The sequence below is a fragment of the Engystomops pustulosus genome, chromosome 6 (genome assembly GCF_040894005.1).
Source record: "Engystomops pustulosus chromosome 6, aEngPut4.maternal, whole genome shotgun sequence".
In the NCBI taxonomy this organism is placed as follows: Eukaryota; Metazoa; Chordata; class Amphibia; order Anura; family Leptodactylidae; genus Engystomops; species Engystomops pustulosus.
Window position 1 is genome coordinate 183,245,420 of NC_092416.1, and position 27,858 is coordinate 183,273,277.

Here is a 27,858-nt window from a genome sequence, read left to right on the forward strand (position 1 = left end):
ACTTTTTTTGGTCTCTGTGACAATTGGATTTAAAAAATGTTTGGTTGTCATAAGAAACAATATTAACAATAAAGTTTCATTACAGACACCTGTGATAACTGTTACAGCTGATTATTGTAGCCTAGGGCTAAAGTACAATAAATTACCAATATCCAGGGGTCCGTTTGTAACTAGGGGTCGTATGTAAGTCGAGTGTTCTTAAGTAGGGGACCGCCTGTATATAGTCAAACTGAGGGGATCTAAATATGGGGGAAAGATATTAATTAAACTGGGAGGAAATATATGAGAACAGTAGGGCACTGTATATAAAATCATATGTAACAGGGTGGGATATATTAGGTATATGATACAATAGATTACTTTGCATCATGTAGACCAAATGTTGGGGGGTCTGTATTAATAAATTGCTATAATTTTTTTCAGTAGAATATTTATATATAATGAAGGGATGTTTTATATATGTGGGGAGAGTGCGGTCAGTTGTGTTGTGAGGGGTATATATTATTTAGGAGCGCAGTGTTGTTTTCCAGGAGACTTTGGTATTTTTAGGGACGCGGGGTGGAGATGCTGCACGGAGCTGAAGATATCACGGCTGAATTCACAGGCAGATAAGTCATGGATTGGAGAAACCGGAAAAAAAGTCCTCCTGATGGAAGAGATTGTCATCTATAAGGTACTAGATGCCACCAATATCTCCCAGCACCTGTAGTCAGTCACACAGTGTCAGGGAGCTGCCTGGGGGGATGTTACTTGTTAGTAAAGTTTTTAGCATTTACTGAACAGGGAGCGCGGGGGGGGGGGGGGGCAGCATTTTAATATTCGCCTCAGGCAGCAAGTATGCTAGAATCGGCCCTGTATCCCTCCATACATTTCCAGAATCTCTCACCTCTCCAGTCCTATCATCTGTTATTCCCATAGATAATGATGTCATGTGACCTCATCACAATCTCTCACCTCTCCAGTAATATAGAAGAGAATCTCTAGGGTGAGCTGGAAGATTCTCTCCACCCTCGTGTCTCTCTCCATTGTCTGATCCTGTGGGACATATTTCTCCTGTGAACAATCCTGTGGTAGAAGAAGAGGACTGGGACATCTCTCCGGTGATGTTCTCTTACTGGATCTACCTGTAGGAAACATCCAGAGACTGAATTCCTTCTTTCCATACAGATAATGAAAGGACGTGTGGATTTAGTCCTGTCTATTACCTGCTGATGTGAGGGGCTGGTGGTCCTCCATCATGACGTCCTTGTACACATCTTTGTGTCCTTCTAAATACTCCCACTCCTCCATGGAGAAATAGACAGCCACATCCTGACACCTTATAGGAACCTGACACACACAATGATCCCGTCATCACCCAGATCCCTTCATAGCGTTACTGTATAATGTCCCAGCATTCCCAGCAGTGTCACCTCTCCAGTCAGCAGCTCCATCATCTTGTGGGTGACTTCTAGGATCTTCTGCTCATTGATGTCATCATGTATCAGGGGGTGAGGTGGAGGAGCCGGGATTGGGCTCAGGGTTCTCCCCCGTCCTTCATACACAGGGGCCTGACAGCGCCCACTAGAGGTCTTCCTCACTACTGTGTAATCCTGGTTATGGAGACACATTGATAAATCTCCCTCCATACATTTCCAGAATCTCTCACCTCTCCAGTCCTATCATCTGTTATTCCCATAGATAATGATGTCATGTGACCTCATCACAATCTCTCACCTCTCCAGTAATATAGAAGAGAATCTCTAGGGTGAGCTGGAAGATTCTCTCCACCCTCGTGTCTCTGTCCATCGTCTGATCCTGAAGAGAAAGAAGATAAGATAAAGTAACAAAATATAAACCGAGAAACCTAAGGTCCGAGTTGTGCTATCGGAAAAGCTGAAGGACCTGTGATGATGTCATCGTCATGTGATCAGTCCTGAGTGGGAGGAGTCAGACTGTGCTGTGGAAGAGTCATACATACAGTATGTATTATCTAGCACTTGAGTTGTAGCCATTTAAAAAAAATGTACTAAGGCTCATTTCACACCCCGTTCCTTCCCCCGTTAAATGGTAAAGAATGGAGGATTTACAGAGGTTTAACTTTTAAACCTTTGATAAAAATTCCCATTGATATAAATGAATAGCTACCGACCATCCCGGATTTTTTCGCCCGCGGTCCTGCTTCCTCCAATCCTCGGGGCCCGATGAATGGATCCGTGCCCTTTTCATCATCATCATCTCAGAGCCCCGGGACAGAACGAAGCAGGACTGCGGGTGAACGATGGTAAGGTGAGTAAAGTCCTGGTGGACAGGGGTCCACAGAGGGAGGCTGTAGGACAGGAGGCCACAGAAGGGGGCTGGAGGACAAGAGGCCACAGGAGGAGGCTGTAGGACAGGAGACCACAGGAAGAGGCTGGGGGACGAGGCTACAGAAGGAGGCTAGGGGACAGGCCACAGAAGGAGGCCACAGGAGGAGTCTGAAGGACAAGGGGCCACAGGAGGAGGATGGAGGACAGGGGGACCACAGGAGGAGGCTGGGGGACAGGGGGACCACAGGAGGAGGCTGGAGGACAGGGGGCTACAGGAGGAGGCTGGAGGACAGGGGGCCACGGGAGGCTGGAGGACGGGCCACAGGAGGAGTCTGAAGGACAAGGGGCCACAGGAGGAGGATGGAGGACGGGGGGACCACAGGAGGAGGCTGGAGGACAGGGGCCTCAGAAGGAGGCTGGAGGGCAGAAGGCCACAGGAGGAGGCTGGAGGACAGGGGACCACAGGAGGAGGCTGAAGGACAGGAGGCTACAGGAGGAGGCTGGAGGACAGGAGGAGGCTGGAGGACAGGAAGCCATAAGAGGAGGCTGCAGGACAGAAGGCCACAGGAGGAGGATGGAGGACAGGGAGCCACAGGAGGAGGCTGGAGGACAGGGGGCACTGAGGGAGGCTGGAGGACAGGGGGGCCGCAGGAGGAGGCTGGAGGACAGGGGGCCACAGGAGGAGGCTGGAGGACAGGGGGGGTACAGGAAGAAGCAGGAGGACAGGAGGCCACAAGAAGAGGCTGGAGGACAGAAGGCCACAGGAAGAGGCTGGAGGACAGGAGGAGCTGGAGGACAGAAGGCCACAGGAGGAGGAGGGAGGACAGGAGGAGGCTGGAGGACAGGAAGCCATAGGAGGAGGCTGGAGGACAGAAGGCCACAGGAGGAGGCTGGAGGACAGGAAGCCATAGGAGGAGGCTGGAGGACAGAAGGCCACAGGAGGAGGATGGAGGACAGGAAGCCATAGGAGGAGGCTGGAGGACAGAAGGCCACAGGAGGAGGCTGGAGGACAGAAGGCCACAGGAGGAGGCTGGAGGACAGAAGGCCACAGGAGGCTGGAGGACAGGGGAGCCACAGGAAGAAGCTGGAGGACAGGAGGCCACAGGAAGAGGCTGGAGGACAGAAGGCCACAGGAGGAGGCTGGAGGACAGAAGGCCACAGGAGGAGGATGGAGGACAGGGAGCCACAGGAGGAGGCTGGAGGACAGGGGGCACTGAGGGAGGCTGGAGGACAGGGGGGCCGCAGGAGGAGGCTGGAGGACAGGGGCCACAGGAGGAGGCTGGAGGACAGGGGGGCCGCAGGAAGAAGCAAGAGGACAGGAGGCCACAGGAAGAGGCTGGAGGACAGAAGGCCACAGGAGGAGGCTGGAGGACAGGAGGAGCTGGAGGACAGAAGGCCACAGTAGGGGGAGGGAGGACAGGAGGAGGCTGGAGGACAGGAAGCCATAGGAGGAGGCTGGAGGACAGAAGGCCACAGGAGGAGGATGGAGGACAGGAAGCCATAGGAGGAGGCTGGAGGACATAAGGCCACAGGAGGAGGCTGGAGGACAGAAGGCCACAGGAGGAGGCTGAAGGACAAGGGGCCACAGGAGGAGGCTGGAGGACAGGGGGCCACAGGAGGAGGCTGGAGGACAGGGGGGCCACAGGAAGAAGCTGGAGGACAGGAGGCCACAGGAAGAGGCTGGAGGACAGAAGGCCACAGGAGGAGGCTGGAGGACAGGAGGAGGCTGGAGGACAGAATGCCACAGGAGGAGGCGGGAGGACAGGAGGAGGCTGGAGGACAGGAAGCCATAGGAGGAGGCTGGAGGACAGAAGGCCACAGGAGGAGGCTGGAGGACAAGGGGCACTGAGGGAGGCTGGAGGACAGGGGGGCCGCAGGACTAGGCTGGAGGACAGGGGGCCACAGGAGGAGGCTGGAGGACAGGGGGGCCACAGGAGGAGGATGGAGGACAGGAAGCCATAGGAGGAGGCTGGAGGACAGAAGGCCACAGGAGGAGGCTGGAGGACAGAAGGAGGTGGGAGGACAGGAGGAGGCTGGATGACAGGAAGCCATAGTAGGAGGCTGGAGGACAGAAGGCCACAGGAGGAGGATGGAGGACAGGGGGCCACAGGAGGAGGCTGTAGGACACAGAAGGAGGCTGGAGGAAAGGAGGCAACAGGAGGGGGAGGGTGGAGGATAGGAGGCCACAGGAGGAGGAGGCTGGAGGACAGGTCGAAATTATACTATGCTTATGGGTGGGGGAAGGGGCGTGGTTTAGACGAAAGGGGGGTGGAACTTTTTGTCCCTCTTTCTCTCGACCAAAAGTTGGGGGGTATGCAATGTAAATGTTATTTAATGCGTTATGGTCAGTTTCGCAGAGATCCGTTATACATGCATTTTTTTCTAACGGAGGAAGAGTACTGTAGCCTCCATCATTTTTTCCATCCAAAAAGCGCATGAATAACGGATCCCTGCCTAAACGGAACATAACGAACAACAGAAAATTAACACTGATGTCAATAGGATTTTTTATTAATAGGTCAATTCTCCTATCTTTACTTTTTTAACGGAGGGAAGGAATGGAAGGAAGGGACGGTAGTGTGAAATGAGTCTTACCTGACGGCGTCTTCTTCTAGATACCGACACAACTGAGTATCTGCAAAAAGACACAGCCCCAGGTGCTCTGTGCACATCACGCAGGGGATCACGGCTAATAATTATGCCCGCCCATTACACCCAGGATATTCCTCAGAAGACCCACACTTTTAGTTTTTAATTTATTATTTTTATATTTGAAAACTTATTTTGGATTATTTTTACTTATCTAAAAATATTTCTAAAAGATGTACACCTTAACACATAAACCCTCCACTGCGTGCGCCGCACAAGAGAGAAATTATCAAATACTCACCCGATGGTACCAGGTGCCTGAGACGTTGCACTGGTACTATCCCAACGTTCCGGATGTCTGCTGGCGTTGTGGGACGGCTGGTGGATCAATGCTCCATATATGGTGGGAGTGTGATAAGATCAAGCCCTTCTGGGAGTTGACGCATGGTCATTATTACTCCTAAGATAGGCCTGCTGTCCATCCTCCCAGGAACTTTCCGGTCCCAAGAGAAGGGTTTCCTGCGCTATTTTCTAACAGCGGCCTGCTCGGTCATTCCACATCACTGGTGGTCTCCTCATACTCCCCCATTTGCTGACTGGGTATGAGAGATGAGACATATATGCCAAAATCTAATAAAAATATTTTGAATATATAAAAATATTTCTGCCTCTATTTTTGCTCTTTTTTTCGTAACAAAATGATTTTTTTTCTCTTTAACCCTGTAACAGCCTCATCGCTACCTTCTTGTTTCAGTAGTTCAAACCCTTTATCTTTATTGTTTGTTGGCTTTATTATAGACTGTAATATTCTCCACCCGTTACAGATCGGGCAATTTATTGGGCTTTGGGTGGCCTTATTTTTCCATATGTTCTCCAATTGTATTAATGTTATCCTAATAAAGATTATTAATATTTGATATCACTTTGGGTCACTATTTTGTATTTTGGTGTTGTACTGTAGGCTAGAATTGGGTGACCAATTATTCTAGAGAGGAAAATGCTGCCCTTCCTCCCCTGATTTGTTGGTTTGAGGTTTGATGTAGGCGTTTTTTGATACAATACAGTCAGAAAAGTTGGCTTCTTCCTTATTTCTGTGCAACAAGAACCTGTCTGATCAATAATAGTATGGACTCATTCACACCGGTGTTTTTTTTCTTCCAACCCGTGATTCTGTGATTTCCACCGATGCCTCACAAAGCCATTGTTTTCAAAGGGTGTTTTCACATCGGCTAAATTTTTCATGGATACGTTGTCCATAGAAAAAATGATGAAACACGTCTGTTGTTTTTTAGTTATTCGGATCATGGAAGGCAATAAAAGTCTTTAAGTCCTGAGGCTGAGAAACCAGGTGTTATGTTTTCAGAGCAATGTTGAAGCTTCAATGGGGCAGATTTATCAAGTGTCTGAAAGTCAGAATATTTCTAGTTGCCCATGGCAACCAATCACAACTCGGCTTTCATTTTACCAGTGCTCATGAATATTTTAAAGGGGAGCTGTGATTGGTTGCCATGGGCAACTAGCAATATTCTGACTTTCAGACACTTGATAAATATGCCCCATTGTCTTTGCAGACGCGGAGACAAAACGGAAGCACAGCGAAGACAAAACGCAACGGATGCGCAACGGAAGCACAGCGCACACGCCACTGTGAAACTGCCCTAAGGCTGCATTCACACGACCATCATGGGGACATATATAGGGCCGCAAGCTTGCAGCAGTACATACGTCCCCATAGACGGCAATAGGCTCCCAGTGGCTGTACAGTGCCACACACCATACACAGTGAAAGTATAGAACATGTGCTCCGTGCATCCCAATGAGGAGGGGTGAGCGCTGCTCTCCACTCCAGCGTGTGCCCTGTATGCCTGCCCGGGTGCGGCCAGGCATATATTAGTGTGAATGTAGCCTAAGTGTGACGTGTTTTTGTCCTGCCCTGGAGACACATAGAAAGTGTGGCACCAGAAGAAGAAGCACACAGCTGCCGAGCCGCCATCACAATGCCGCGATACATAGAAACAGAGAAAAAAACAAGGAAATGAAATGACAGACTTATTGCTGAAATTTTCATTTATAGATTACAAATATATATTTTAGAAGCAATCGTCTGTTGATGACAAGTGACATGTTCTAAGATCTCACAAAAATCAAAGATGTACGGACGTTTTTCATCATACTTGTCCTGGAGGAGCTTCTTGATTTTGTAAAATGATGAGATCTGTGGCTCATAAGATGAATTTTGCTTTATCGCCGTGTGAGAACTTCTGATGGTTAATAAGATTCGATTTCCGAGCAAAACATTTCTCACAATGTGAACATAAAAATAACTTCTCCCCTGTGTGAATTCTCTGATGTCGAACAAGATCCGACTTTTGATAAAAATCTCTCCCACATTCTGAACATGGAAATAGATCTCCTGTATGAATCCTTTGGTGTCTATGAAGCTCTGCTTTAACACTATAACATTTCCCGCACTCTGTACAGGAGAATGGCTTCTCCCCCATGTGAAATAACAAATGTCGATCAAGATTTGGTTTCTGGGTAAAACATTTCCCACATTCTGAACATGAAAACTGTTTCTCCCCCGTGTGACATCTCTGATGTCTTGCAAGAGCTGATTTCTTCTTAAAACACTTCCCACATTCTGAACACATATTTTTTTCCTCCCCAGTGTGTATCCTTTGATGTCTGAGAAGACCTGATTTAACGCTGTAACATTTCACACATTCTGTACATGATAATGGCTGCTCCCCTTCGTGAAATATCAGATTTCTTTCAAGATGTGTTTTCTGTGTAAACATGTGTTTTTGAAAACATGGGAAAGGCTTCTTCCCTGTGTGAGTTCTTTGATGTCTATTAATGTATGATCTAAAACTATAACATTTTCCACATTTTGAACACAAAAATGGCTTCTCCCTGGTGTGACTTCGTAGATGTATAGCAAGAGCTGAGTTGCAGTAAAAAAAAAAATCTGCACTCTAAACAGGAAAATTGCTTCTTCATTGTGTGACTTCTTGGAAGATCTGCTTTAACACAGAAATGTTTCCCACTTTCTATACATGACTTCATGTTCTCAACAGTTCCTGTACATTCAGTAGAAAGGACCCATCTAATAGGAGCAGATGATGGATCTTGTGTGTGAAGGTCTGAGGATGCATCTGGGATATTCTCATGATCTTCAGATGTATCTGGTGTGATACAACCATCACCTGCTGTAACATGTGATGATATCAGATGTTCCTCTGAGCTCCTGGTGTTGTCATCTGTGAAGGATAAAACAGATTATAAAATATAACCTTATCATTGGTTGTGGTGAGAAAACTCTGAAGATGTATCACAGGACATTTGTGTGATATCAGCAATCCGGGTACATGCAGCATTTCTTGTCTGCCCATGGTGGCTATGACTTTCCTGCTTACCATAAGGTTCTGTATTATTACTGATGTAACATCTCAGCCTCCTCCTCCGAGGTCCTGGTGAGCAGTATTCCTGACCCTCATAGCTCCCACCTTCCAGCTTTTCTTAGTCTATGTCTCCATGTTCTGTATTGTGTTATCACTCGTCTCTGCTTTATCTAGTGGTTACTACTCACCTGGGCAGTTACCTGTAGGAATCTCCTCCTTACATCGCTCATCGCCCCTCACATATGTCTCTGGGGCAGGAATATTCTTCACATCTTCTCCCTGATACACAAACTGAGAAATAAATATTGTAAGAAGTCACTAGACGATGGAGAAGTCATGTAATTTTATTCCGTTAAAGAGCATGTCCATGTTAGATCTGTTTTCACGGGCACATTGTCCTACAGAAGTCTATGGGGCACATGTACTTACAAGGTCACCGGAGTTCACTGAAAGTGCATTGTCTGACTCAAGTGCACTGTGCTGCGATTCACTAAGATTGGCCGCCAGATATCATGAATGTGTCGCTTACACGCTCAGGTCCCACATAGTTCACCATTTTTTTTAGTGGTGCATCTAGATGCTAGGCTAGGACTTGTGACGCAATTTGTAAGTTAAAAAAAAGCCAAAAAAGGGTTGCATGCACCAAAATTCCAGCGCACCCGCTACTTAAATCCCTGTACAATCCATTTTACCATTCAAGAAAGTACGAAAAGTCGCAAAGCCTTAGTAAATGTGCCCCGATAAGTCAGTAACAAAACTGGGGTGGCATCTGAGTGCATTCAATGAGTTATATCTAGAATACTTTTGAGAGTCAAAACGTTTATTATAAAATTTACAAAAATCAAAAAGTCAGGCACATAGAGACCATATGGACATGAGAATTTTTAAGAAACTTTTATGATTTTAATAAACCTTGAAAGATCAGAGAATATATCATAAAGTCTCATTTCCATCTACCTGATGATCCTGTGGGACATATTTCTCCTCTGAACAATCCTGTGGTAGAAGAAGAGGACTGGGACATCTCTCCGGTGATGTTCTCTTACTGGATCTACCTGTAGGAAACATCCAGAGACTGAATTCCTTCTTTCCATACAGATAATGAAAGGACGTGTGGATTTAGTCCTGTCTATTACCTGCTGATGTGAGGGGCTGGTGGTCCTCCATCATGACGTCCTTGTACACATCTTTGTGTCCTTCTAAATACTCCCACTCCTCCATGGAGAAATAGACAGCCACATCCTGACACCTTATAGGAACCTGACACACACAATGATCCCGTCATCACCCAGATCCCTTCATAGCGTTACTGTATAATGTCCCAGCATTCCCAGCAGTGTCACCTCTCCAGTCAGCAGCTCCATCATCTTGTGGGTGACTTCTAGGATCTTCTGCTCATTGATGTCATCATGTATCAGGGGGTGAGGTGGAGGAGCCGGGATTGGGCTCAGGGTTCTCCCCCGTCCTTCATACACAGGGGCCTGACAGCGCCCACTAGAGGTCTTCTTCACTACTGTGTAATCCTGGTTATGGAGAGACACATTGATAAATCTCCCTCCATACATTTCCAGAATCTCTCACCTCTCCAGTCCTATCATCTGTTATTCCCATAGATAATGATGTCATGTGACCTCATCACAATCTCTCACCTCTCCAGTAGAAGAGAATCTCTAGGGTGAGTCTCTGGCCATTGTCTGATCCTGAAGAGAAATAAGATAAGACAAAGTAAAACATATAAAGTATCATACAGAATTACAATTACTGTAATCAGGTTACCAGAGAGATGGGAGTGAGGGGTCACTGATAAATGTCCCTGGTGACCATACACCTCCCTCCTCCTGCAGAGTTGTGCTCCATAGGCAGCTGCTAGAATACAGTTACCAGGATGAGGTGTGATGTCACTCTAGATCATGTGACCGGGTTGATGTAGGCGGGGGCGGGGCTTGGTGTTTCCCGCCTGTTGTGTGTGGAGGAGATGCAGGGCTGCCCTCTGCTGTGTGTAGAGGGATTATCAGGGTGAGTACATCTGCTCCAGGCTGTAGTGGAGGGTCCGGGGAGCTGGGTGTAATGTGTGCTGGCGGCTGCAGGCTGTAAGTGTGGTAAGGGGGTGATATGCAGGAGAGAAGTGTCACACGGAGGGGCCTGAGGTAAATGTGTGGAGGGGCCTGAGGTAAATGTGTGGAGGGGCCTGAGGTAAGTGTGTGGAGGGGCCTGAGGTAAGTGTGTGGAGGGGCCTGAGGTAAGTGTGTGGAGGGGCCTGAGGTAAGTGTGTGGAGGGGCCTGAGGTAAGTGTGTGGAGGGGCCTGAGGTAAGTGTGTGGAGGGGCCTGAGGTAAGTGTGTGGAGGGGCCTGAGGTAAGTGTGTGGAGGGGCCTGAGGTAAGTGTGTGGAGGGGCCTGAGGTAAGTGTGTGGAGGGGCCTGAGGTAAGTGTGTGGGGGGGCCTGAGGTAACATAGGGGGGTACATGCTGTATGTGTGGGGGTGCCGTGTATAACATAGGGGGGTACATGATGTATGTGTGTGGGGGTGCCGTGTATAACATAGGGGGGTACATGATGTATGTGTGTGGGCGTGCCGTGTATAACATAGGGGGGTACATGCTGTATGTGTGTAGGCGTGCAGGCTATAACATAGGGGGGTACATGCTGTATGTGTGTGGGGGGTACATGCTGTATGTGTGTGTGGAGGTGCAGTGTATAACATGGAGGTACATGCTGTATGTGTGTGTGTGGGGGTGCAGTGTATAACATGGGGGAGTACGTGCTGTATGTGTGTGTGGGGGTGCAGTGTATAACATGGGGGGTTACGTGCTGTATGTGTGGGGGGTTGCAGTGTATAACATGGGGGGTACGTGCTGTATGTGTGGGGGGTTGCAGTGTATAACATGGGGGGTACGTGCTGTATGTGTGTGTGGGGGGTGAAGTGTATAACATGGGGGGTACGTGCTGTATGTGTGTGTGGGGGGTGAAGTGTATAACATGGGGGGTACGTGCTGTATGTGTGTGTGGGGGGTGAAGTGTATAACATGGGGGGTACGTGCTGTATGTGTGTGTGGGGGCTTGCAGTGTATAACATGGGGGGTACGTGCTGTATGTGTGTGTGGGGGCTTGCAGTGTATAACATGGGGGGTTACGTGCTGTATGTGTGTGTGGGGGGGTGCAGTGTATAACATGGGGGGTTACGTGCTGTATGTGTGTGTGTGGGGGGTTGCAGTGTATAACGTGGGGGGTTACGTGCTGTATGTGTGTGTGGGGGGGTGCAGTGTATAACGTGGGGGGTTACGTGCTGTATGTGTGTGTGGGGGGGTGCAGTGTATAACGTGGGGGTACGTGCTGTATGTGTGTGGGGGTGCAGTGTATAACATGGGGGGGGTACGTGCTGTATGTGTGGGGGGGTGCAGTGTATAACATGGGGGGTACATGATGTATGTGTGTGGAGGTGCAGTGTATAACATGGGGGGTACATGCTGTATGTGTGGGGGTTTGCAGTGTATAACATGGGGGGTACATGCTGTATGTGTGTGTGGGGGGTACATGCTGTATGTGTGTGTGGGGGGGTACATGCTGTATGTGTGTGGAGGTGCAGTGTATAACATGGGGGGGTACATGCTGTATGTGTGTGGAGGTGCAGTGTATAAGATGGGGGGGTACATGCTGTATGTGTGTGGAGGTGCAGTGTATAACATGGGGGGGGGTACATGCTGTATGTGTGTGGAGGTGCAGTGTATAACATGGGGGGGGTACATGCTGTATGTGTGTAGGCGTGCAGGCTATAACATGGGGGGTACATGCTGTATGTGTGTGGGGGTGCCGTGTATAACATGGGGGGTACATGCTGTATGTGTGTGGAGTTGCAGTGTATAACATGGAGGTACATGCTGTATGTGTGTGGGGTGCAGTGTATAACATGGGGGGTACATGCTGTATGTGTGTGGGGTGCAGTGTATAACATGGGGGGGTACATGCTGTATGTGTGTGTGGGGTGCAGGCTATAACATGGGGGGTACGTGCTGTATGTGTGTGGGGGTGCAGTGTATAACATGGGGGGTACGTGCTGTATGTGTGTGGGGGCTTGCAGTGTATAACATGGGGGTACGTGCTGTATGTGTGTGGGGGTGCAGTGTATAACATGGGGGGTACGTGCTGTATGTGTGTGGGGGTGCAGTGTATAACATGGGGGTACATGCTGTATGTGTGTGGGGGTGCAGTGTATAACATGGGGGGTACATGCTGTATGTGTGGGGGGTGCTGTGTATAACGTGGGGGTACATGCTGTATGTGTGTGGGGGGTGCTGTGTATAACGTGGGGGTACATGCTGTATGTGTGTGGGGGGTGCTGTGTATAACGTGGGGGTACATGCTGTATGTGTGTGGGGTGCCATCTCTCATAGTATTCCCACACAGTGTAATGTCCCACGTTTGGCCCACCAGCATAATATACTGTCCTTCATTTTAGCCCCCACATATAAAACTCCACTTTCTATAGTGAAACTCCCCGGCCCCCTCCCTCTGAAGCCCCTTTTTCTATGGCCCCCTACACCTGTAAAATCCTCATTTGTTGGCTTCTTGAATATAATGACCCCTTATATTTATCTATTGTCCCCCACTTATAATCCCCCTCCAATCGAATTGTGGCTCCTCGACTTTGTGCACCTTGACCTTGGGATTCCCCACTGTGACCACCTGCCACCTCACCTCGCCTCCCCCCACACTGTATGTCTCCTATTTCTCGTCCTACAGTCTACTTATATGACTGTATGGTAATATTGTATGTAGTTTTGTATGTCAAGTATGCGTCCTGTTGCTTCATTCATTGCCTGAGAGTGCCTGGTTCAGGACAGTGCCAGAAATATCCAAGCGCTGTGTTTGCCAATTTCCAAAATTCCAATGGTATTTAATGGAGCGGCAGAACACATGGTTGACCTACTGCTCCATCAATTAAATCTAAATTCTTGTGATCAGTGGAGGTCATGGCTTCTGTCTGTCACCCTGACAAAACGCAGGGTAACAGGATCAAAGGTCCAGTGTTTTCTGAGAGCCGAGGCTCTAAGCAACATGTCAGGGGAGGAATAGAAGTCCCTCCTCCCCTTCAAGTGATTTCTGTGATTGGTCAGCTAGTACAGACTGACCAATCACAGCATATGGCAGGCTTTCCCTGGCTGATCTGCCTGTATCAGTATCCCATCTCCTCATTCTTCTTCACAGAGAAAGGAGATCAGATGGCTATAGTGACCCACCACACCATAAAACACAGATGACAACATACAATTAACCCCTTCACTGCCCAGCTGCATACCTCTCCCCTCTGTGTCATCCTCTCCATTTTGATTTAACTCTGAAAACCTAAAGGATTAATAAAACAGTTTTGAATAATTTAAGGGGTGTATTTTCTTAAAGGAAACCTACCATTTGATTTGATGCGTTATGAGGCAAACATACCTTGAGAATGCTGCAGCTACACTGATGCAGGAACATATCTTGTTTAATCCCTGAGCTGAGTGGATTTGCTGAAAAAACTCCTAACATTCTCAAGGTATGTTTGGTTCATAATGCATGAAATCAAATGGTAGGGGTCATTTATGTGTTTTCTATTGTTTAGGTCTATTAAAATCACTTGAGAAATGAAATTGCCCTTAATAAAATGAATTTGAAATTTTTTTTTTGGGGGGGGGGGGGGGAATTGCTACTAAGCATAAAAGCCTTCTACCATCCTACAGATACAAAAGAATTAAAAAAATGTTGCAGACCTTTGTTGAATATTATTTAGTAATTTTTGTGGTATGACCATTTGTTCAAAAATTATAAGAGTTCAAAGTTTAAAACACATTTAAAAAATTTTTTTTTCAGTCATAATATATCACTCAAATGTGTCAACTAACATGAAGTACAATGGGTCACAAAAAGACAGTCTCAAAAACTCGGTTTGTAAAAGTTTTCCAATTTAAATTGACACATGTCAGATTTGAAAAATGGGGCCTATGTCCATAAGGTCAAAATAGGCTTATTCCTTAAGGGGTTAAAAAAAATGTCCAGGCAATGTTTTAGAAAATAATAAAAATAAAATCTTCTTAAGTCACTCTTCTCCTGATTTATTTTTTACGTGTAAACTAATATGTAAAGCTGTGTGTGCGTGTCCCCAAATTTTTTTCCTGTCCCTAAAAGAGGAGAGGAGAGAGAGAAATTTCCGGGTTATCCGGGTGTTAAAATTACTGAGGGGTGGGCTATTTTAAACATAATAAACATCTACTTAACCGGCGCTGCTAATGTCCTGCACTGCGGTCCGTCTCCTCTGTGTGCTGGTTTGATTACAAGGGCGCACAGGGAGGAGGCCGGCCGGAGAGAGTTGTGACGGATGGGAGGAGCTGGCCACATCGCGGATCGGAAGTTCCCTGTGTAAGGCTTCTGTGCCCCTGTAAACAAACAGGGGCGCAGGACATCGGTGGCGCCGGAGGAGGTAAGTACATGTTTATCATTTTTAAATAGTCCACCCCAGCCCTAAGTAATTTTTAACACCCGAAATCCCCTTTAAGGCGAAGGGTGTATGGGAGTCTTGTAACTCTCTGAGGGCTTGCTCCGCCGAGCCTTCCCTCATTCAAGCCCTGTTGGGTTCCACCTGGGGTCTTCGGGACCTGGTTTGCCATTTGGGGCAGTGTTGGCGTAAACTGAGACACATTGTTAAACCCCCCCCCCAACTGTGTTATTTATTCCTCCTTTTACCCAGATCATTTTAGCCTCTACTACACAGAAGAGATTAGATTACTAACTACAGGAGTAAGACCTACCTCTGCTACCTCCATTCTGTCGCCTCTTTACTGAATGGACTAGTACAGACGCATGGGCTTAATGAATTAGAACATGACCGAGAAGAGTCATCCTCTTTATCATCCCTCTGTAATGTCTTCTGATAATTTGTCAACACTATTCTTAAAGTATTTTGCTTGGTGGTATACGTTGATGATATCTTTATATATGGTAATTCCCGACTTGACTCTTGTGCAGGTCTACAGTTTGTCCCTTCTGTCCTAAGACAGCTCTTTGGTCTAAGGCAATGGTGGACAGGTTGCAGTGTGCTAGCTTGAGGTTGTGGACAGGTGTCATTTATATAGGTAATGAGTTCAAACACTTGCTGTTAATACAGGTAATGAGGAAGACATGATATAGACATGTATATATCTCCCTATAAGGAATGTCAAAATGTCAAAGGTACTACTCATCCTTTCCAACCAAGAAATTCCCTATCCTGCGAAATATTGACTAACTACTTATAAGATGAATAGTAAAAATTCTGTGACTCTAACATGGGACAAACACGAGTGGGAACAGAGGGGACTAAGAACTACAGTCCTCATTGCTCCTGACAATTTCTTGGCATGAGACCATACCTGTGCAAAGGCAAGATAGGAGCTGGCTTCCAGAACTGGCCACAGGGAACATAAATATAAAAGGCAAGCCAAATGTTATTCAGCCTCAGGCATCTGATCCAGGGCAACCCAAGTATGGATGTATGAGGAATTCAATATTAAGAGAATGAGTGGCTACTATCCCTCACAATATGTACTCCCAAATATTTGAAGTATCCCGCGGAACTCAGTTCTCCAACTACAATTGCTGTGGGATAAAGGCATAAGAACTGGCCTAATTTATATGTAGTCGGCTACGTTTTTGTTATATCTTGGGAGCAGGACGAATGCCAGATTAAGTTTAAGACCCTAAAAACTAGAGGTGGGAAGATAACTAAAGCATAACTGCTGATGGAAGTATATGAGCAGGGACCTATTTAGAGATCGCACATGATGGGGGCATGCCAGGATCTGATGGCTTCAGTAATGGAACTCTATGATCTTCCATTAAATTGCCAGGAATAGTGACTCCCCCCTCCCCTTACACCCCTGCGACACTGTTTTAATAAGTATGCTTGTAGGGACCGGGAACAAAGTTGGAACGAGACGACCTCTCCTGCGCTTTAATACGGGATGTAGTGAAAATCTATGCCAGGCCCTGGCATATGATACATTTCGGCAGCGCAATATCACAAAGTAATATGTAGAACAGCATGATGAGCAGCATAAGAGAGACATACTGAATAATATAATGTAGCACATGATAAATTTATGGCTGGAGTATTCCTATACTGCTGGGATCATTTACAAATAAATATTCTAGAATAAAACATCTGATGATGATTGGTGACATGTTCTTAGATCTCACAGTTATTTAAGATGTATGACTTCATACAATATATTGCTGTCCACTTGTCTTGTATTGCATCATACTTGTCCTTGGTTTGTTCTTTGATTCAGTAGCATAATGTGATCTGTGGCTTCAACATTTATCAGATTTATGAATTTGACTTTATCGCTGTGTGAGGACTTCTGATGGCTCGCAAGGTTTGATTTCCGAGCAAAACTTTTCTCACAATCTGAACATGAAAATGGCTTCTCCCCTGTGTGACTTATCTGATGTCTAAGAAGATGTGATTTACGAGCAAAACATTTCCCACAATCAGAACACGAAAATGGCTTCTCTCCGGTGTGACTTATCTGATGTCTAAGAAGATGTGATTTACGAGCAAAACATTTCCCACAATCGGAACATGAAAATGGCTTTTCCCCTGTGTGACTTAATAGATGTCGATAAAGATGTGGTTTCTGGGTAAAACATTTCCCACATTGTGAACATAAAAATGGCTTCTCCCCTGTGTGAATTCGTTGATGTTTAAGAAGATGTTTTGTTTGACCAAAACATTTCCCACATTCTGAACATGAAAATGGCTTCTCTCCTGTGTGAATTCTTCGATGTCTTACAAGATTTTCATAGGCTGTAAAACATTTCCCACATTCTGAACATAGAAATGGATTCAGACCTGGGTGACTTTGTTGATGTTTAAGAAGATGGCTTCTTTTTGAAAAACATTTCCCACATTCTGAACATGAATATGGATTTTCCCCTGTGTGAGTTTTTTGATGTCTTACAAGATCAGATTTTTGGTTAAAACCTTTCCCACATTCTGAACATAAAAAAGGAGTTTCCCCAGTGTGAGTTCTTTGATGTCTTACAAGATCTGATTTCTGGAGAAAACATTTCCCACATTCTAAACATGGAAATGGCTTCACCCTTGTGTGACTTATTAGATGTCGATCAAGATATGATTTCCGAGCAAAACATTTCCCACAATCTGTACATGAAAAAGGTTTCTCTCCTGTGTTACTTTGCTGAAGATCAGCTTTAACAATATAACGTTTCCCACTTTCTAAACATGAGTTGATGATAACTGTTCCTGATGATTCAGCAGAAAGGACCCATCTAATAGCATCAGATGACGGATCTTGTGTGTGAAGGTCTGAGGATACATCGGGGATATTGTCATGATCTTCAGATGTATCTGGTGTGATACAACCATCACCTGCTGTAACATGTGATGATATCAGATGTTCCTCTGAGCTCCTGGTGTTGTCATCTGTGAAGGATAAAACAGATTATAAAATATAACCTTATCATTGGTTGTGGTAAGAAAACTCTGAAGATGTATCACAGGACATTTGTGTGATATCAGCAATCCGGGTACATGCAGCATTTCTTGTCTGCCCATGGTGGCTATGACTTTCCTGCTTACCATAAGGTTCTGTATTATTACTGATGTAACATCTCAGCCTCTTCCTCCGAGGTCCTGGTGAGCAGTATTCCTGACCCTCATAGCTCCCACCTTCCAGCTTTTCTTAGTCTATGTCTCCATGTTCTGTATTGTGTTATCACTCGTTTCTGCTTTATCTAGTGGTTACTACTCACCTGGGCAGTTACCTGTAGGAATCTCCTCCTTACATCGCTCATCGCCCCTCACATATGTTTCAGGAGCAGTAATATTCTTCACATCTTCATCCTGATCAAAATACTGAGAAACAAATATTGTAAGAAGTCACCAGACGATGGAGAAGTCACAGAGGAGGTTTAAGATAGCAAATGATTGTTAATTATCAAGTCGTCCTAGGCAGGATTTGGTCGAGGATGTGAGAGGACGTGTGCTGAAGAGTTCCCACTGTATTATCCTAGTTTTCTGCATCTCTCCCTCAAAACCATGAATTCCAACTTACCACCTGCTTTCTGCATCTACCGAGCATCTCTCTTGTCACTATGACAGGCATTGGCCGCAGGAAAAGCAGAGGACCGTGTACTTCTACTATGCCCGACGGAAATAGAGGGGTGCTGCATAACACTACGGGGCTGGGCCGGGTCATTCAGAACCATTCCAGCTCCTGTGGCAGACCCTGATGACTCAGATTGGAGAGAGGAGGCTGAAGAGGTGGATGAGTGGCCCCACTGCTTTTTGCACTGCCTACGGAGGCTTCCTCTGTGCCATGTGGGGGACCTGTAGATCCACTCCCCCATCGCCCTGTTACTGCCGCAGGCGCTGCCACAGATTCTTAAAGAGTACACCACTTCTGCTAAATTAGACACAAAGCTAAGAAGCAGGAAAACCTGAGGGCCTTGCAACAGGGAATAAGAACTACTGGAGAACTGTTTTTATCTGTTGCAATGGAAGCGACTAGGGCAAACTGGTTTGGATTTTCTCAAGGCCTTGTCCTAAAATCAGAAATGCTTTACTGAAGGGGAGGGTATAGGACATTTATTGGCCATCATTGTTAGGGCACAGGGGGCCCCCTCTCTTATCAATTCTTTTAAAGGCCTTGATGGGGTGGTGGTAGGTGCTGATGTATATATTGAATGTGATGCAACATTTATATGTCCTTATAATCTAAATTAGTTTATTGTTTGCAAGAGGTTGAGTTTGTAGCCAATACTCCTCTGCCCTCCTTAACAGCGGAACAGAGAGAGGAACCAGATAAACCTTGAGTTAGAGTAGGAACTAGCTTCCAAAAAGGGCGTACAGCCTTCCTGCTGAGCTGTGCAAGAGGGACCAAGAAGTGCTGTTGTCTAAAATCTTTGAGTTTTTTGTTAGCATAAATGCCACAGGTGACCTCCATGCATCTATGCAGGAATCTATTGTTGTCTTGCTCCCTAAACCGATCAAGGTGCTTGGCCAATAAGTTATTGGAAATCATGTTGGGTCTTGTCCATGCTGGCAAATCCACCGCTATGAATATCCGCCATTACTTTTTGAGCTGTCCTTTCATTTGACGCTGCCAAAGCTTGAGTGTGAATTTTTTCGGGAGACCATGTCACAAATAGGATTTGAGCCATATTATTTACTGAGGGTACAGCTCCTTTGCTTGGGGCCGAAGGAAAGAATCTGTCGCTGGATTACTACCTGACCCTTTTTATTTATGAAGTTGGACCCACCAAATCTGCCCCCGTATTTGTTTTCCTTAGGTTTGGAACTGTTGGCATGTATAGCTCAACAGACAGGTGATGTATACAGAGGTTACGTTATTGTTTCTCAGTGATGTGCAGAATTTACTAAGCCGCTTTATGGGTCTCTATGGTCTCTATAGACCTGAAGCCCCGTGTTTCTGATGCTGGTCAAATGCAAACGGTTACATCCTTTAAGTACTTGGGAGTATGAGTGTATTCTAGGCTGGGGATTATGTGTAACCCTACAATCTACAATTACTTATACTGTAAAGAAGGCAGACGCGTGGTGAAAATTAACATTGTCAGTGGTTGGGGGGGCAAATTTGACCAAAATGGTTCGTATGCTGAAATTCTTATATTTGCTTCACATTTCAAATGTGTGGATCATACACATGTATTTTATTTTCTATATGTATTTTTGGATCCATAATATGGCAGAAAAGAGTACCCTGCATTCATCTTTAGACTTTACGTAAAGCTAGATATGAAGGAGGACTTGCAGTGCATAGCCCATCTATGTATCTTCTGGCTGCCAGGCTGCAGCAGAGTACAGGTTGGGTATAGGCTCATTTGTTTTGGAACGATTCCTTTAATACTGTAATGGGGGGTTGACCTCCTTTGTATACTCTGGAAATATGGAGTCCCTGGTTGTACTCGCATGGTCTACTGTGTGCTTAGTTGCAAAGAAGTTTCTGCATTACCGTAGTCTGCATTGAATCACATATGTTCTATGTTGAGTATAATGCTATTTTTGCTATTGCCGGGTGCATTTTTCTTCTGTCTCATCTATGGCACTCGGGTCCTCTAATATACTTTTTGTATTTGATATTTGAACCTTCTATGTGTCCATTGCCTGTATATACTGAGGTTTCTGTAGTAAGCAATTGTTACTGCTGTGCAGTCTTCTGAGGAGGGATGAGGGGTGAAATGGGCAAAAACGGCATTTATAATCTTTCCTCCACCTAATCCATCCTTGCCACTAGACCCAACCATCACAATTCATGGCTCCACATTTTCCCCAGTTCCTAAAGTCCACTGCATTGGAGTCATATTTGACTTATCTTTAAAGCCTCACATCCAGGCCCTTACTACAACTTGCCACCTCCACTTCAAGAACATCTCTCGCATCCGACCCTTTCTCAATCTCGAGTTTACAAATTTACTAGTCCATGCCCTCATTATCTCCCGCTTGGACTACTGCAACATTCTTTGATGCTGTCTCCCAGCTAACTCTCTAACGACCCTCCAATCCATCCTGATCCTTGCTTCTCCTCTGCCTCTCTACTGGTTACAAATCTACCCTCCCATATAGATGAGCCCTCATAGGCAGGGTCCTCCTTCCACTTATTCATGATCACTGTAGTTTTTGTATTTTGGACTTGCATTTATTTTTGTCTTAATGCATGTGAACCCCTTAGTAATTGTGCAGCACCATGTAATTAATGGAGCTCTATAAATAATTATTAATAAATAGTATTGAGATTTTACAATTAGACAATTTTTTTTATAGTAACCCTCCTCATATCAGAGAATATGTCAGGAAGTCTTATCTCCATCTACCTGATGTTCCTGTGGAACGTATTTCTCTTCTGAACAATCCTGTGGTAGAAGAAGAGGACTGGGACATCTCTCCGGTGATGTTCTCTTACTGGATCTACCTGTAGGAAACATCCAGAGACTGAATTCCTTCTTTCCATACAGATAATGAAAGGACGTGTGGATTTAGTCCTGTCTATTACCTGCTGATGTGAGGGGCTGGTGGTCCTCCATCATGACGTCCTTGTACACATCTTTGTGTCCTTCTAAATACTCCCACTCCTCCATGGAGAAATAGACAGCCACATCCTGACACCTTATAGGAACCTGACACACACAATGATCCCGTCATCACCCAGATCCCTTCATAGCGTTACTGTATAATGTCCCAGCATTCCCAGCAGTGTCACCTCTCCAGTCAGCAGCTCCATCATCTTGTGGGTGACTTCTAGGATCTTCTGCTCATTGATGTCATCATGTATCAGGGGGTGGGGTGGAGGAGCCGGGATTGGGCTCAGGGATCTCCCCCGTCCTTCATACACAGGGGCCTGACAGCGCCCACTAGAGGTCTTCTTCACTACTGTGTAATCCTGGTTATGGAGAGACACAGTGATAAATCTCCCTCCATACATTTCCAGAATCTCTCACCTCTCCAGTCCTATCATCTGTTATTCCCATAGATAATGATGTCATGTGACCTCATCACAATCTCTCACCTCTCCAGTAATATAGAAGAGAATCTCTAGGGTGAGCTGGAATATTCTCTCCACCCTCGTGTCTCTCTCCATTGTCTGATCCTGAAAGAACGAAGATAAGATAAAGTAAAATATAGAACATATATGGTATTGTGTCCCTGGTGTTAGCTTGGATTACTAGTTTCTCAATGGCTGAGATTAAATCAATGTTAAATCCTGACATCTAGTAAAGATGTAATTTAGTGCTAGAGGCCAATTAAGACAGAAATATTCAGGATGGAAACCTTGACCCCATTTCCCGGCACTACTGCGGCTCCTCTGAGATTAAGTTACAGTATGATAGTGATTTATGATGCTGGGAGTCCCCTCTCCTGTCCTCACATGATGCTGTGTATGAACTTGCAGTGGCTCTGGTACTGACAGCATTATATATCACTTATCCTGGTACGGAAATGGGACAAACCTTTTAAAGCACATGGTTGTATTTCAGCTCGGTGTATTGTAAAAAGTAATTTTAGCATTTTAATTTATTAAATAAGGATGCAATGATTGCTGTTAGCTTTGTCCATCCTGTGGCTGCAACTTCCTCTGTCGTCCTCAAAACTTAAGGACCAGCTGACACATTGCAGCCAATAGGTAATGAGAGAGGAGAAGGGGCGGGGTGATCTGCTATACACACCAGTAAAGGTTGTTTTTCCGTAGCAAATGTAAGGTAACTGTGACGCGATAAGCTGCTGTACAGAGGATAGTCTTCCTCTAATATGGTCGTAGTTCACTGCAATATAGCAGCTGTATCCTCCATTACTCAGGTCAAACAGGAGGTTCTGATCTCTCCTCACCTCCATCATGTCCTACAGTCCTCCAATACTGAATGTTCCTTCTGTCCTACAAAGGAAAGTAGCCAGAGGTGTACAACATGCGAGTGTCTTTCATACCCGTCTTTCTATGTGACTTCTGCCAGGTTACAACTGGTTTATGGCAGGACTTGTACACAGGGGCAGTTTGTGGCGTACTGCTAGGAATTTCACCTATACTCCCCTTACACCACCTCCATGCCAAGTGATCTTGAATGGGGTAGGACCGGAAGCTAAGGCACACTTCTATGCAAAGCTACCTGCACACATCGAGACAATGAGGGTGTGATTCTGCTGTACTTTCCGAACATAACTTCATTTATTTCTATATGCTCATGGACACTGCTGTGAATTTTTCCAGCCCCGTACATGAGCTGATTGCTCGAAATGCAAACAACAGAGCAGGTCCTATTACTCTTATTTTTACATCCCAGAAAGTCATTTTTAATAGTCATCGGCTTGTGGATGACACACAGGACCCTTGTATGCATCCCTTACGGTATATACCTTATCCTGACAGACCACATCGGTGACTACACACCTACCTCCACCTGCAGAGCTGTGCTCCAGATATATGTGATAGGACCTGTAATGATGTCATAGTCATGTGACCAGCCCATGTGTGGGAGGAGTCAAGCTCTGGGCTGCTGGAGAAGTTATAGGACCTTTGATGATGTCATAGTCATGTGATTAGTCACATGTGTGGGAGGAGTCAGCCTCTTGGAAGTGTTGCTAGGGGCAGCCATCCCTGCGCCTCATGTGCATAATCAGACTTATCCTCTCACTCACCGTAACCAGTTCTCTACGCTGTACTGTGGAGACCCAACCAGGTCAAAACTGTCTACATTTGAGAATCTGTTCCTTTGGGAAGAGATATACTGTTTGGCTTAATCCCACATGTTGTTAGACTACTTGTAGGTCTTGCTTGGTGTTAAGGGGGCTGCCTTTCAAGGTAGCAAAAGGAGGCATTGTTTTCCATTTACCACCTTGGAAAATGTATGCATATTTCCCAGAATTCCCTAGTGGAGCATCAATGGCTTTAAGTCTCCACACGCCTACAAGGCGGCCTTAATTGGCAAACTCTCCACAAGGAGGACTCTTTCTTTCGGCTCCTCATGTGAGGATAAGTTCGGACCAGCGCTTAGACCACTATAGGAGTAGAACAATGTAGACAATTAAAGACCCAATGACCCCATTTACTACAATTTTTGTTGTGCTTGCAATAAGGTGCCCAATATTTACTGTACACAAAAGCCCATCATGCACTTTTTATCTATATCTGCCTTAGCTTTTATACAAGAGGCCATTAATGGGTTTTTAAAGAAGTCTTCTTCACATGCAAGACCTGGTTCTTCTTCTGTCTGTAGAAGACACCTGTATCAACTATTGTATCTTCAACAATAATACTGTTAAGAACAAATATTCTCTTGATCCTCACCAGGGGCTTGATCTTCACCAGAATGGGCCTGCCCTCTGCTTCTCTGGGAAGGCTTAACAGGCAAACTGGACTAGCTGAAGGCCATCCATTATGCCCTATGGTTGTGGAGCCTTGTGCTTGAGGACCTTGATATTTCATCAAATTTCACTCCAGGATTCAGGTTGCGGGCGCAGCATTTAGATACTCGGATGTAAATAGGAAGGGACCTCCTTCATGGTAGACCTGGAGACCTCTTTAGAATCAGGCTGCTCTGCAGAGGTGAAGCTTCTCCGGGATTCTTATCTGTAGTGAATGGACAATTGTAGTGTGTCCGAATTAGGTTGCTCATTCCATCTAGGGGATGGGGAGACCAACAGGTTTTCTTTGATCTTTAATACTGAAATATTAACTTTGTAAAAGTGCTGGAGGTCCTCAGGAAGATGGTGCCCAGGCACCTCTTTGGCTTCCCCAGCTTTTAATTTATGCACGCCCCCTGCTGCAAGCCCCCTACTGCTGCCTTTCGGCTTCCCCCATATCTTAGTGAATTTCTCAGGGCGTTTCCTATGCAGGCACACTATCTTCTCATATGGAATTATGCCTTTAACTAGGGTTTTCCACCGAGAGCATCTGGGTGGGCGAGGATCCATCCAACGGAGTGCCACTGCCTTTCGGCCATAAACAATGCCTCCCGGAGGAAGATTCTAGTGTGATGAGGCCATTGCTCCTCGTCCAGGAGCCCAAATAAACATATTGATGGGGAGAGGTCAATCGGGGTCTCGACTATGTCCGCTAAGGTGTCAATTACCTCCTTTCAAAAGGTCTGCAGAAATGGACATGCCCAAATCATATGCCAGAAGGTGGCTGCTGTATGATTACACCTATGGCAACTAGGAGCGGGAATACGGCCCATCTTGTGCAACCGTATCGGAGTGAGGTAGCATTGGTGAATTATATAGAATTGAATAAGTTTATTATTAATGGAAGGGGAAACAAATCGGTGTGACTCAAGTAAATCCGCAAAGTCCTCCTCGCTTAAGGTGGGAATCAGCAACTTCCAATCTGTGAGTGCCTTGCTCTGATTGGCGTCGGTTTTAGCTTGGATAAGGTATGAGTAAATTGTGGATATCAATCCTGCTGGTCCCTGGGACCTTACTACCCCTATCAAAGGGCAGGAGGAGAAAAAATGGCTGGAGGCTGCCTCCAATTGGGTCTGAAAGGCATGTCTAAGCTGGAAATATTGGTATAGGTCATGTTTGTGTAGTTGATATTTAGTGGAAAATTATTCAAATGACATAAAAATATTATCCTGCATAACATCAGATATCGTATGTACCCCACGAGAGCACCAGAATACCGAACCTATCTCTTGAGAGAAATGGGATAGACTAGGGTTTTCCCATAGAGGTGTTTCCAGGGGGTAATCCTTATAGTTGGTGAGACGTCTACCCTCCCACCATGCGAGTCTGGCTACTCTATGTATCTGTAAGAGCTTTTTACCTGTCCAGCATGGGGCGTGTAGAAGGCGCCAAAGCTGTTCTAGTTCCAGGTATGCCGCTAAGTGTCTCTCCTCCCACCCATGGTCCTAAAAGTTTCAGTTGCCCCGCCAGGAAGTATAAGTAAATGTCTGGCAAAGCCATCCCTGCCAGGGGTTTTGGACGCTGTAGACTGGCTAATCTTAGTACGAGCAACATAATTAGGACACTCTACCACCAGTAATCTGGTGGATAGTTATCTATCATTTTTGCATCGCCGTCTTCCAAGTGGTATAACATTTTTATTTTATGGCTATGGAGCTGCTTGATGGCTTGTTTATCACTCTTAATTGCATTTTTGTGTGATGAAATAGGTAAAAAATCATAATTTTTTGTGTTTTTTAACAATTTTCTTTAAGGTGTTCATCATGCGGGTTTAATAATGTTCTTTTTTTCAATTCTACAGGTCGTTACGGACACGGTGATATGTGGGGTTGGTATTATGAATTTGTCTTTTTTCACATTATATGTCTCTTTATATGTTAATGGGGCTTATAGGCATTTGTATTAATTTATTAATTTTTTTTTCTTTAACATTTTTATTACCATGGGACTTGAACAAGCAATCATCTGATTACTTGTTCATGATAATACCCGGCAAAACTGATACATTGCAGGGTTTTAGCTCAGTCAGCCTATGCACATGTGTAGGCTGACATTGTGACTGTAAGATCTCATCACAGACGAGTCAAAAAGTCCCTCCCCCTTTTTTCTAAACCACACCTATAACCCCAACCATAGTATAATCTTGACCTTAATGGCCCCCACATAGTATATTGCCCACTTACAGTGGCCAACCTCCCTATGAACCCTAATGCCACCTAATGCAACTCGGCAATATATAAAACCCTCCCTTTACATTTGGGTTTCTCCCCAAACTTATACATAGTATACTATCGTTACTGCTACCCCCAAAGCTCCTCACGTGGTGTGGCCAAAATGTGTGACTGTTGTACATCAGTTCAGTGCTTGTCAAAGAGTGAGGGAGTAAATGTTTCCCAACAAGCAATGAATTGGAGTGGAGAACCACGCAGAAGTTCTGACAGCGGATAAAAAACAATAGACCAATAGGAACCATCCTGGGACAAACCCGATTGCGACCAGAGAGGGATATGAATTAGAGTCCCCATTGCTCTTGACACTTTCTTGGCATGACACTACACCTGTGCAAAGGCAGGAGATAAGCTGACTTCTAGCCCAAAGGTTCTAGTACTGGCCACAGGGAGCATAATGATACTTAGTATTAGGCATCTTATCCGGGGCAACCAAAGTACAGTAGATTGGTCGATTAAGTAATTTAAGAATATTTATAGAAGAGCAGCACTTGCTTGAGATTCAGGATAACACAGGGTGGATAGACAAAGCTCAGCCCACCCATTTCCCCAGATGAAAGAGGAGAGTAAGGAAATCATTTGAAAGAAGAACCACCTAGGCACTATCATATCCGCATGTTCAGAAGAGTATAACAATTTGCGTAAGGTTATCATCTTCAACAGGTTAATGAGGTCTGCCACAGAGATAGTCAGGAGATTCCAAGTGGAGATTTCGTCTTTCAATTGGGGGTATCAATATTGAGAAAATTAGTGGTACTATCCTCACAATATCTACTCCAAAATATTTGAAGCCCTCGACTACCTGTATCCCACAGAACTCAGTTCCTCAACCACAGGCATCTTATCAGGGTCAACCAAAGTACAGATCTAAAGCAATTGGCACGCTAAATAGTTTAAGAATATTGTTAGAAGAGCAGCTCTTGCTAGAGATTTAAAATGACACAGGGTGGATAGACATAGCTTGGCCCACCCATTTCCCCAGATGATAGAGGAGAATATGGAATATAAGAACCACCTGGCACTATCATATCATCATGTTCAAGAGAATATAACAATTTGGGTAAGGCTATCCTCTTCAACAGGTTAATACGGCCTGCCACAGAGATCAGTCAGAAGATTCCAAGCAGAGATTTTTAGGGTATCAGAGGGTCAATAATAGTTGTAGCCCAAGTTCCTCAGGCATGAGATAAGATTTGGCCTGATTTATAAGAAGTTGGCTCCATTTCTGGATTCTGGGGAGCCAGATGAATGCCAACTTGACTCACAATTTGTCCTTGAGGTGGGCCTGGCTAGACCCCAGGGCACCATTACTGCCACTCTATTACCTTTCATTGGGCTATTGACTCTCCTGCACAACCTCCACTCATAGAAAAGCAAGTTGAACAGCAGAAGCGAGACACACAGAATA

General features: G+C 45.4%; 1 protein-coding gene and 1 long non-coding RNA gene across 2 annotated transcripts; both read right to left on the reverse strand.

Moving 5' to 3' along the window:
• Window positions 1-6,979: 6,979 nt before the first annotated feature.
• LOC140066012 (uncharacterized) lies at window positions 6,980-17,746 on the reverse strand (the record flags this gene model as incomplete). Its single annotated transcript, XM_072113576.1, has 2 exons — window positions 6,980-7,845; window positions 16,768-17,746. Coding segments are annotated over 2 exons (1,725 nt in total), but the record flags the coding sequence as incomplete, so codon positions are not given.
• On the reverse strand, window positions 9,602-10,541 carry LOC140065449 (uncharacterized). The gene is made up of 3 exons (XR_011847915.1): window positions 10,055-10,541; window positions 9,928-9,978; window positions 9,602-9,801 (listed from the first exon to the last, which is right to left on the reverse strand). It is a non-coding gene; the product is annotated as an uncharacterized lncRNA (long non-coding RNA).
• Window positions 17,747-27,858: the final 10,112 nt, after the last annotated feature.